At 46.7% G+C, this 12486-nt stretch overlaps 1 protein-coding gene across 1 annotated transcript; it reads left to right on the forward strand.

Moving 5' to 3' along the window:
- Window positions 1-354: 354 nt before the first annotated feature.
- On the forward strand, window positions 355-6414 carry LOC119284180 (probable carboxylesterase 2). The gene is made up of 2 exons (XM_037563413.1): window positions 355-410; window positions 5045-6414. Exons 1-2 carry the CDS (start codon window positions 355-357, stop codon window positions 5913-5915), a joined length of 927 nt encoding a protein of 308 aa, XP_037419310.1. The 3' UTR covers window positions 5916-6414.
- The last annotated feature ends 6072 nt before the right edge of the window (window positions 6415-12486 follow it).

Below are 12486 nucleotides of genomic sequence, written 5' to 3' on the forward strand. Positions count from 1 at the left end.
ACTTGTATGAGCATGAGAATAATAGGGACATCCACGCGCGCTCCTCCTCCGCCGCCCGGCGCGGCACGGCACGGTTGCGTGAATGAGCGGACACTAAATCCGAACGGCTCGCCTCTTCGGCTGAAGTCAAAAAAACGACCAAGAAGATCCTCTTCCTCTCGCCATAAAGGTCCTGAGCACTGCACTGCTGCTACGATCTTCCCCATCCTGGCTTGCGGCATGCACTGCAACTCGGGACAGTGGGCCTCCGAAACCGCACCTCTTTGCACGACTATTTACCGGTTCATCATGGACATCGATGACCACTTCCCCAACGACGACTTCTTCCCCGACATCGACAACCTCTTCGACGACATGGCTGGCGAGGATGTCGACACCAAGTCCAGTGCTTCTGCTCCTGCTGCTGTCACGTACGTGTTCTTGTTTTTCCCGTTAGAGGTCCTACCAGAGTTCCTTGTTCTAGTGTTAGTCCTAGATATGTTAGGATCTACTTCATATATGCAACTTGCTCTTACTATATGCTCTAGATATGTTTGGCACCATCGCGTAGACGTCCCTAAGTGCACGCCTCCGCTCCCGCTTGGGAATATGGGTGGCGTATATCATATTCACCGTATTGATTTGTGGGGGAAACATCTTTTGCCCCCCTATCTTTGGTGGCCGGGGCTCCTCCTTGTCGTCATCGCTTTGCTACCCCTTCTCTTTGCTTCCGGCTTTTGATTTGCTGGCCTGTTTGAAGACCCAGCATTCTCTGTTGGTATGATTAGCTGATGTACCTGGGGTGCCATGAATTTGACATGGACGATCGAGTATGCGGTCCAAACTGGATGTGCCCGGATCGTTTCTTTTAAATGGTTTTTTTCGTTGTGCGGTCTTAGAACCACTGAATCCGGCGTTTACGGCGTGTCCTCGGCGCTATCGCCATTGTTTCGACGCTTGTGTTTGATGCGTCGGGGCTTGCCGTTGTTATCTCTGGATTTAGAAGTTCCAGGTTTGCTGGAGGTGCTGTTGCTGCGAGCTAGTCAGCTATCCTCGCCCGCACAAAAGCGGGTCATAAGCTCTGTGACGGTCGTCATGGATCTCGGCTCTTCTTGTCCAAGGTGTCGGGTGAGCCACTCGTCACGGATGTTATGCTTGAAGGCCGCGAGGGCCTCTGCATTCGGACAGTCAACGATTTGGTTCTTTTTAGTTAAGAACCAAGTCCAGAATTTCCTGACTGACTCTCCGGGCTGTTGAGTTATATGACTCAAGTCATCGGCATCTGGAGGTCGGACATAAGTGCCTTGGAAGTTGTCAAAGAATGCGTCTTCCAGGTTCTCCCAACTGCCAATAGAGTTATCAGGCAGACTATTCAACCAGTGTCGAGCTGATCCCTTGAGTTTTAGCGGGAGATACTTGATGGCATGGAGGGGAGAGTTGTTTCCATGGACAGCGGGGAGGGTTGTTTCCATAGACAGAATGATAACTGCTGTTTTTTACCTTGAAGCGCAGCTGGGAGGGTTGTTTCCATAGACAGAACGATAACTGTTGTTCTAAAACTGAGCTATGCTATGTAGTACTTTTGTAGAACGCCTTGTTTTCCCCTATTTAGAAGGCATTTTCTAAAACTGCACTGGAAGGTTGTGAGCTTCTGAGGCACTTTTCAAAAGTGCAGTAAACACCATGATTTTGAGGCGTTTAGCAAAAACGCTGGCAAAAAATTCCTCCTGATGGCATACATGTTGTAGTGAGCGGACGGCCGCAGCGGTGCTCGATGTGCTGGGGTAGAACGAGGGGTCCCACTGCGGGTATCACTGGGGGATGGGGCATGGTGCAACCCATTTAATGCAGACATATATAAAACATGCATGCCCTACCTCGATGCGAGTAACTCTGTGTTATAGTGGATAGAGCGCGCTCTCGGTCCGACTCGGGCTCAGGTTCGAATCGTGGCGGCAGCATCATTTTTTGGTTCCATTTTATTTTTTTAAAGGCGAAAGAATATAAAGTTTTAGTATCCTAATTTTACAATTGAATCAGACTGTTGTACTGGTTGGGAGGTGTGTGCGTAATGCGCCAGGTCTACGGTTTGAACCCCGCCTACGCAAGATTTTTAGTTTTTCGCAAAGGGTATGTGCGTTATTAATAGTAGTGCAAGCGAAAGAATATAAGGCTTCAGTATCCAATTTTAACCACTGAATGAGACTGGTGTAGTGGCTGGGAGGTTTGTCCGTAACGCGATAGGTCGAAGGTTCGAATCCCGGTCGCGCAAGATTTTTACAAACTTGCAACACCCACAATGCGGCTATATCTCCCACATGTCGAGGCATGACTTAGATGCATAACCGCATTGTGGTTTTGTCGCAAGAAGGGTCATCTTCACACAATCTCATGTAATGAACAAGAAATGGATAAATAGATTTGGCTTACAATCGCCACTTCACACAAAGATCATATAATTCATACATCATTCAGAGAAATCCAGATGAAAAGAAGATAACCCCAAATGCTAGATCTCCGATCGTCCCAACTGGGAAGATAACCCCAAATGCTAGATCCCCGATCGTCCCAACTGGGATCCACTACTGATCATCAGGAAAAGACACGTAGTAACAACCAAGGTCATCGTCGAACTCCCACTTGAGTTCGGTAGCATCACCTGCAATGGTATCATCGGCACCTGCAACTGTTTGGAAGTATCTGTGAGTCACGAGGACTCAGCAATCTCAAAACCCATAAGATCAAGACTATTTAAGCTTATGGGTAGGATATGGTAATGAGGTGGAGTTGTAGCAATTGATAAGCAAAATATGATGGCTAAAGGCGAGTACAAAAGTAAGAAGAGAAACTACGCAACGGTCGTGAAGCTAGAAGTGATCAAGAAGTGATCCTGAAACTACTTACGTTCAAACATAACCCAAACCGTGTTCACTTCCTGGACTCCGCCGAAATGAGACCAACACGGCTACACACGCGGTTGATGCATTTTAGTTAAGTCAAGTGTCAAGTTCTGTAAAACCGGATGTTAACAAATTCTCATCTGCCACATAACCGCGGGCATGGCTTTCGAAAGTTTATACCCTGTAGGGGTGTCCCAACTTAGCCCATTATAAGCTCTCACGAACAACGAAGGATATTCCCTCTCCCGGGAAGACCCAATCAGTCTCGGAATCCCGGTTACAAGACATTTCACCAATGGTAAAACAAGACCAGCAAGACCGCCCGACTGTGCCAACAAATCCTGATAGGAGCTGCACATATCTCGTTCCCAGGGCACAACGGATAGGTCAGCCTACGAGTAAAACCAGACCTTGAGTTGCCCTGTGGTGGCCCCGCAGTCTGCCTGTTTTGGACCAACACTCAAAGGAGCACTAGCCCGGGGGGGTTAAAATAAAGATGATCCTTAGGTTAATTACTCCCAAGGGAAAGGTTATAGGTTGTTATGCAAATGTAAAACCAAGGTTGGGCCTTGCTGGAGGAGTTTTATTCAAAGCGAACTGTCAATGGGTTCCCATAAACCCAACCGCGTAAGGAACACAAAATCAAGGAACATAACACCGGTATGACGGAACCTAAGGTGGAAAGAGTGAAACAAAACACCAGGCATAAGGCCGAGCCTTCCACCCTTTATCAAGTATATAGATGCAATAATTAAATAAGAGATATTGTGATATCCCAACATAATCATGTTCCAACATGGAGCAATCTTCAACTTCACCTGTAACTAACAACGCTATAAGAGGGGATGAGCAAAAGCGGTAACATAGCCAAATAACGGTTTGCTAGGAAGGGTGAAAAAGGTTAGAGGCTGACATGGCAAAATGGGAGGCATGGTAAACAAGTGATAGGTAGCGCAGCATATACATAGAACGAAGCAACTAGCAAGCAAAGATAGAAGTGATATCGAGGGTAATGGTCATCTTATCTGAGATCTCGCAAAGAAGAAGAACGAGTCCAAGAAGTAGACGAACCAACGTAGTCGAACGGATCCTCACAAATGCAACGTTACCAGAACTATCAAGGAGAAGCGCAACCGGAAAGAAGCAAACAACATGGTAAACAACCATCACATAAGGATGGAATGATGCAAAAACAAGTATGATGCATGTCCGGTTTAAAAGGCATGGCATGGCAAAGTGCACAAACAACACTACAAGTTAAGTAGAGCTCAATATGTAACGAGTTGCATATTGACGAAACACCACATTCGAGTTATTTAGTTCGCTCTCGTTTAGGTACACAACAATATTGAAAAAATTTAAACATGGCAAGAGGTGAAGCATAATTAAACTAACTATTTAGGCAAGTTTAAATGAGGCCAGAAACAACAAACAACAATTCCGGAAAATCCTCATGTCCATATTTCGAATTTGGTACTGTTCAGCCCTAAACCATATTTTATTGTTGTTAAGTAGGAAAATAAAGTGAACCAAGTTAATCTATGCATTTTGTCACCCCATTTACATATAAAGTTTATTAAAATTGGAGCTACGGTTATTTAGTTATGAAATAAAACATTTTAGCATGTCATTTATGCGAAAATAAAGCAAACAGCAAGTTTAAGCATTTTAACATGGATGAAAGCATCATAATGTGAAACTAGATGAAATTCTAAGCATTTTACATATATAGATCATTTTAAATCGACCCACGATTGTGGAGTTATTATATGCATGATGTTGAGGGTTTTTCTGTAAAACTGTAAAACCTTGGATAAATGCTAAAATCGCAACAGGAAAAAAAAACACGCAGCGGGCCGAATCAGACTAGACCTAGTGTATAGGAGAGGGCTGGAGGGGGCTGCTTGATAACCAACAAGTGTAGGGATCGCAACAGCTTTCGAGGGTGAAGTATTCAACCCAAATTTATTGATTCGACATAAGGGGAGCCAAAGAATATTCTTGAGTATTAGCAGTTGAGTTGTCAATTCAACCACACTTGAATAACTTAGTATCTGTAGCAAGTTATTTAGTAGCAAAGTAGTATGATAGTAATGGTAACGGTGGTAAAAGGTAAAGATAGTAATAGCAATATTTTTGGTGTTTTCTAATGATTGTAACAATAGCAACGACGCGTGGGCCGCGCTCCAGTGGGCGGCGTCCTTGTCCGACCCGTGGCTGGCCAGCTACGCCGACACTGCACGCACGTTCCTGGCCGGCGACAGCGCCGGCGGCAACATCGTTTACCAGACCGCAGTCCGCGCCAGCCACGAAGTCAACGACGACATGATGAACATTGCGGGCCTGATCATGGTGCACCCTTACTTCTGGGGAGCCAATCGGCTGCCCTCGGAGCTCGCGTGGGCGGACGACAGCGAGGGTGCCGCGGCGGTGTTCCCACCGTACGGGGTGGACCGGCTGTGGCCATTCGTCACGGCCGGCCAGGCCGGCAACGACGACCCCCGAATCGATCCTCCGGCCTCGGAGATCTCATCGCTGGCTTGCCGCCGCGTGCTCATCGCCGTTGCCGGCAAGGATACTCTGCGGGAGCGCGGCCTCGACATGGCGGCCAGCATGCTTGATCACGACGCGCCGTGGCCTTGGATGATGCAGGGGCGCCGCGAGGTGACGGTGGTGGAGTCGGAGGGCGAGGACCACGGCTTCCACCTCTACAGTCCGCTGAGGGCCACCAGCAAGAGGATCATGGGGAGCATCGTGGAGTTCATAAACCAGCAGCCCAACTCGTCGCCTGCTAATCCTATGGTGCTTGGAGTGCCGACGACGCCGTTCAAGGACGTGTTTGGGTATGGCATGGCCATGAAGTCCTGGGGCACACGCTCCAGTCTCGCTAGTAACAGTGCTACTTACCTGAAAATTGGAAGGGTTGGGCCATCCAACAAAATCTCAGTTCTACTGCCGATGCCTGCTGGTAACGCTCGTCACAAACGTCCATTTTCTGCTGCTGTTCCGTGGAGTTGTGTGATCAACTTTTTCTAGATGACGGCCGGCCTGATAACGCACACATAAATTAATATCTCATTCAGACTCACTCCAGAGGGTCTGTGCCAAGGCTATGCCCTTCTCCTACGTATACTAGTACACTAAATAAAACACAAAGAGTCTGCTACGTAGTATTAATTACTCTATGAGTCATGGGTATTCCCTTCTCCTGCAGTCCTACGTATACTACACTAAATAAAACAGAAAGAGTCTCCTGCTATTGGTTATAAGTCATGTGAGTCCTTCACGCCAAGAGCTAGATTATTAGTTAAAAGGGTCCTATTGGTCCCATCCATTTGGATTTGTGGGGATCAAATTCACAAATATATGCCAATTACCGGCCAGGGAATTATGTGTGAACTTTTCTGCCTTATCTTATTATTTGGTGTCTGCTAAATGTATGTTTTATGTCTTCCTTAAAAAATGTCTATTGTATGCCATATCATGTCGAACTCTCGTTTTGCATTGAACACTATTGTACATGTAATATCTGATGCTCAAGGCGTTGCATGTTCATGGTGCATATTATGTCCTTCTTTCCTGCACTAGCAAGAGTGCCCGTGTGTTGCAATGGACTAACAAACAAGAGTCATAAAATATATAGCCCCGCAATAAAACAATTCGAATTCAGGGAAATTGCACCAATCTACCATCAATTGTATAGATCAATAATTAGGAATAAATCATTAAAAAAGAAAAGAACAATAGAGATACAATTTGTGACGCCCGTTGCAGAGGGAAGCAGGGATTTGTAGAGGTGCCAGAGCTCGATTTTTAAAATAGAGATTGAATAATATTTTGAGCGGCATACTTTCGCTGTCAACGCAACAACTATGAGATAGCTGTATCTTCCATACTACATGCATTATAGGCAGTTCCCACGCAGAATGGTAAAGGTTTATACTCCCCCAACCACCAAGAAGAATCAATCCATGTCTTATTTGAAACGACGAGTGCGTCCAACTAACAACAGCCCTAGGGGAGTTTTGTTTAATTATTTTGATTTGCTTGATCTTTTTGGATCATGGGATTGGGCATCCCGGTTACCGGTCCTTTCTCGTGAATCAGGAGCGGAGTCCACTCCTCTGAGAATAACCCACCTAGCATGGAAGATATAGGCAGCCCTAGTGGAAACATGAGCGGCTAGAGCATACACAGAACTTCATTTGAAGGTTTAGAATTTGGCACATACAAATTTACTTGTAACGGCAGGTAAATACCGCATATAGGAAGGTATAGTGGACTCGTATGGAACAACTTTGGGGTTTAAGGAGTTTGGATGCACAAGCAGTATTCCCGCTTAGTACAGGTGAAGGCTAGCAAAAGATTGGGAAGTGACCAACTGAGAGAGCGACAACAGTCATAAACATGCATTAAAACTAATTCACACCGAATACAAACATGAGTAGGATATAATCCACCATGAACATAAATATCGTGAAGGCTATGTTGATTTGATTCAACTACATGCATGAACATATGCCAAGTTGAGTCACTCAATTCATTCAAAGGAGGATACCATCCCATCATACCACATCATAATCATTCTAATAGCATGTTGGCACGCAAGGTAAACCATTATAACTCAAAGCTAATCAAGCATGACACAAGCAACTATATCTCTAAATGTCATTGCAAATATGTTTACTTCATAATAAGCTGAATCAGGAACGATGAACTCATCATATTTACAAAAACAAGAGAGGTCGAGTTCATACCAGTTTTTCTCATCTCAATAAGTTCATCATATATCGTCATTATTGCCTTTCACTTGCACGACCGAACGATGTGTATAATAATAAGAGTGTACGTGCATTGGACTAAGCTGGAATCTGCAAGCATTCAACTCAAGAGAGAAGACAAAGTAATATGGGCTCTAAGTTAAATAAACAATCATGCAAACGAGAGCCACTAAGCATTTTCAATAAGGTCTTCTCGACCCCCCAAAGGAAAGAAAAGAAAATAAAACTATTTACATGGGAAAGCTCCCAACACAAAAGAAGAAGAACTAAAAATCTTTTTGGGTTTTCATTTTAATTTCTACTACAAGCATGGAAATTAAACTAACTAATTTTTGTCCCTAGTAAGCCTCTAGTTGACTAGCTCGTTGATCAATATATGGTTACGGTTTCCTGACCATGGACATTGGATGTCGTTGATAACGGGATCACATCATTAGGAGAATGATGTGATGGACAAGACCATATCCTAAGCCTAGCACAAAGATCGTGCAGTTCGTATGCTAAAGCTTTTCTAATGTCAAGTATCATTTCTTTAGACCATGAGATTGTGCAACTCCCGGATATCGTAGGAATGCTTTGGGTGTACCAAACGTCACAACATAACTGGGTGGCTATAAAGGTGCACTACGGGTATCTCCGAAAGTGTCTGTTGCGTTGGCACGAATCGAGACTGGGACTTGTCACTCCGGTTGACGGAGAGGTATCTCTGGGCCCACTCGGTAGGACATCATCATAATATGCACAATGTGACCAAGGGGTTGATCACGGGATGATGTGTTACAGAACGAGTAAAGAGACTTGCCGGTAACGAGATTGAACAAGGTATCGGGATACCGACGATCGAATCTCGGGCAAGTACAATACCGCTAGACAAAGGGAATTGTATATGGGATTGATTGAATCCTTGACATCGTGATTCATCCGACGAGATCATCGTGGAACATGTGGGAGCCAACATGGGTATCCAGATCCCGCTGTTGGTTATTGACCGAAGAACGTCTCGGTCATGTAGGGAATAGATATACGTGGTTACCGAATGTGGTTCAGAGTCCCGAATGAGATCCCGGACGTCGTGAGGAGTTCCGGAATGGTCCGGAGGTAAAGATTTATATATGGGAAGTCCTGTTTTGGTCACCGGAAAAGTTTCGGGTGCTATCGGTAATGTACCGGGACCACCGGGAGGGTCTCGGGGGTCCACCAAGTGGGGCCACCAGCCCCAGAAGGCCGCATGGGCCAAGTGTGGAAGGGGACCAGCCCCAGATGGGCTGGTGCGCCCCCCCCCCCCCACCAGGGCCCAAGGCGCCTAGGGTTTGGGGAGGGGGCGCCTCCACCTTACTTGGGGGGCAAGTTTCCCCTCTCCCCCCCTTGGCCTCCACCCTAGATGGGTTTTGGGGCTGCCGCATCCCTTGGGGTGGGAACCCTAAAGGGGGCGCAGCCCCCTCCCTCTCCCCTATATATACTTGAGGTATGAGAGCTGCCCAGAACATGATTTGATCTCCCTCTTGGCGCAGCCCTACCTCTCTCCCTCCTCATCTCTCGCGGTGCTTGGCGAAGCCCTGCTGGATTGCCACGCTCCTCCATCACCACCACGCCGTTGTGCTACTGCTGGACGGAGTCTTCCTCAACCTCTCCCTCTCTCCTTGCTGGATCAAGGCATGGGTGACGTCACTGGGCTGCACGTGTGTTGAGCGCGGAGGTGCCGTCCATTCGGCACTAGGATCTCCGGTGATTTGGATCACGACGATTACGACTCCTTCAACCCTGTTCTCTTGAACGCTCCCGCTTAGCGATCTACAAGGGTATGTAGATGCACTCTCCTCTCCCTCGTTGCTACTCTCTCCATAGATAGATCTTGGTGACTCATAGGAAAATTTTGAATTTCTGCTACGTTCCCCAACAGATGCGATCTCTCCATGCCTCCACCATTGAAGCGATGCGCCGTCTCAAACACCTTCTCGCCGCATTCAAACGTGTCCAATAAACCCACGTGGAAGCCAAGAAACCAACTCCAACCACACGTCCGTTCATGAACGGGCCAGCATTAAATGCAACGCCGGGCAAGAATCACACCCCTCCGCCACTCCCCATCTCCTCCTTGTCCATTTTCTCCACTATTCCGATAGCTTCCGAAGAGCAGTTCTCTTCTCCGACAAACAAGCCCGTTGGGTGGCCCACCAAGCCCACCGGATACGAGCGAGGCAGCTCGCTGCTCCACCTCCCTCGCCTAGCCCGACGGAGCCAGTTGCCTCGGCTCCAAACCGGCGCCTGGTTTAGCAACTCATCGCTCAAGGCCAGCTCAAGGAGGAGTGGCGAGTTGCTCCACGTCGTGCCCGACGGCACAGGCATCGCCCATCCAGTGCCTGCGACAGCGCCATCTGCCGCCGAGACGCATGTAGCAGCGTCATGCATGCAACGAAAGAAGCCGACTGCGGGGATGTCGATGAGCTGGCGGCCCGCATGTCCAGGACCGCTGCCATCATCAAGGAGAAGTATAACACGGGAGGAGGCCGCCGCTTGGGTCCCATGAAGGCCACCTCCGGTGACCTAGCCGGTTCTCCCTTATGTCAGACCACCTTGGACACCCACCTGAGCTCCATGGAAGAACCCTTCCCCTCCGGCTGAAGCACCCTTTTTGCCACTCTGATAAGCGGCACATCCAGCCATAGGGAATATAGGGAAAGAATATAACTTCGGGGCGCCCGGCAGTCCAGTTAGCGGGCTGCTGGACATGGGGAAGACAAGCCGCAGCCAGCCGTAGACTGTTGTAGTTTACCTGTATCATGGAGTGGAGCTTCACACGACCATACGTGCATATAGTTTTACCTTTTTAGTTGGGGAAGACAAGCCGCGGCCAGCCGTAGACTAGTGTAGTTTATCTGTGTCGTGTAGTGGAGCTCCACGCGACCGTACGTGCACATAGTTTTACCTTTTTAGTTGAAAATATGTCCAAAATGTAACCGTATTCATCTGGATTGTATGAAGTCCGTCATGTTTATATGAAATCCGGCCTTGTTTGCATGAATTTCATCTGATTTGCTGAAAAAGAGTTTGAAATGTATGCGGCTAGTATTGGATGTCGTCCTTCCTCATCCATGTTCGTGGACTGACCCCCCCCCCCCTATCGGCGGACGGATGCGGTAAAAAAATTGCGAGTTGCCGTTGCATATACTCTAAGAGATGGATGTACATATCTACTAGTAAATAAAGACTTGTGCGTTGTGCGTAGGACAGGGTAGCGACCGTAGTGCACGTGCGCATGCAGATGGACGAAGGAACAAACTATGAACCTGTCCCCTCCACCTACCACGATCATTCAATCCAACGGCCCTTGCCCACGCTAGTAGAAAACAGAGCTTTCGTTCGGGCCAGATAAGCCCATTAGTCCCGGTTCAGTCACGAACCGGGACCAATGGGGCCATTAGTCCCGCTTCGTGCAGCTAAAGGCATTATTCCCGGTTCAAATGAGCCCTTTAGTCTCAGTTTGAGACACGAACCGGGACTAAAGGGCATCACTCCCTTTAGTTCCGGTTCGTGTCTCAAACACGAATCGGCTGGAGTAGTGAGAGGATGGGTGACCGGCCGGGAAGTTACATGATTTGGAATGATGAGGGATGATTAGAGATTAGAGGTTAAATTGAGCAGTGATGAGTGGTGCTTAGAGATTAAATTGTAAAATAATTCAGAAATTTAAAAATCGAAAAAAAATTCTAAAAAAAATAAATCATAAAATTTCCTTTAGTCCCGGTTCGTGTTACCAACCGGGACTAAAAGTGGAGCTCTATACAGCGGCCACATGGAGGGGCTTTAGTCCCGGTTCGTATAAGAACCGAAACTAAGGGCGGGGGGCCTTTAATACCGACCTTTTAGTCCCGATTCTAAAGGCCCTCACGAACCGGAACGAATATGGCTTTTTCTACTAGTGCCAGTCAATCTGAGGCATGTTTTTCGTCCCTACGTGTGGCAGGATTCAACAAACAATCCATGGTGTGTCGCCTCAAGATAGCTATTATCGTACTAGGGCCAACAACGAGCTGCCTCTACTTGTTGGGATGTGTATGTTGGACTTCACAATTTCAAAAACTAAAAGGACTTAACAACCTCAAATAAAAATAATAATACTCCCTCCGTCCGAAAGTACTTGTCCTTGAAATGGACGAAAAGGGATGTATATAGAACTAAAATACATCTAGATATATCTCGTTTTATTCATTTTGATGACAAGTATTTCCGGACGGAGGGAGTACGAGTTAACAAATAGCTCTCCCAAATAGATACACGTCGTTAATTCGTTGAGAGAAGATGCTGTTAAAGATTGTGCAGGGCTAAAAAATGGATGTATCAAATCTGGCGGGAAAAACAAATTAATAAAGAAAGAATTGTGCCATAACGTACGTCCGCATGCAGATCGACCGCATTGATGTGTGGTACCGTCTACCGAGTCAATTCTCCTAGATACTAGTAGGAGATACGTACGCACAGTGACAGGTGCGCACCACGCATCAACAAAGCCAGGACGTACGCACGTGGCATGCATTACATGCATGTGAACTAGTGTCTGAAAACAACGGAATTGTCAAGGCTTCACGAAATTAACAGGGACGTACCTACATACGAACGATGATGAGATGACCGTCCAGAAAAATCTAACATTGATGAGATGACCTAACAATTGCGTCCGGGAGATACACAATTCTTCAAAACTGAATGTTCTTTAAATAATCCATTAATTCCCCAGGAGAACATGTTGTTAATGATTGTGTAGGTCTAATAAATGGATGTATTCATCGCAAAAAAATGGATGTATCAAGTCGGACATGAAAAGGAAA

Source organism: Triticum dicoccoides, chromosome 4A (assembly GCF_002162155.2).
Source record: "Triticum dicoccoides isolate Atlit2015 ecotype Zavitan chromosome 4A, WEW_v2.0, whole genome shotgun sequence".
In the NCBI taxonomy this organism is placed as follows: Eukaryota; Viridiplantae; Streptophyta; class Magnoliopsida; order Poales; family Poaceae; genus Triticum; species Triticum dicoccoides.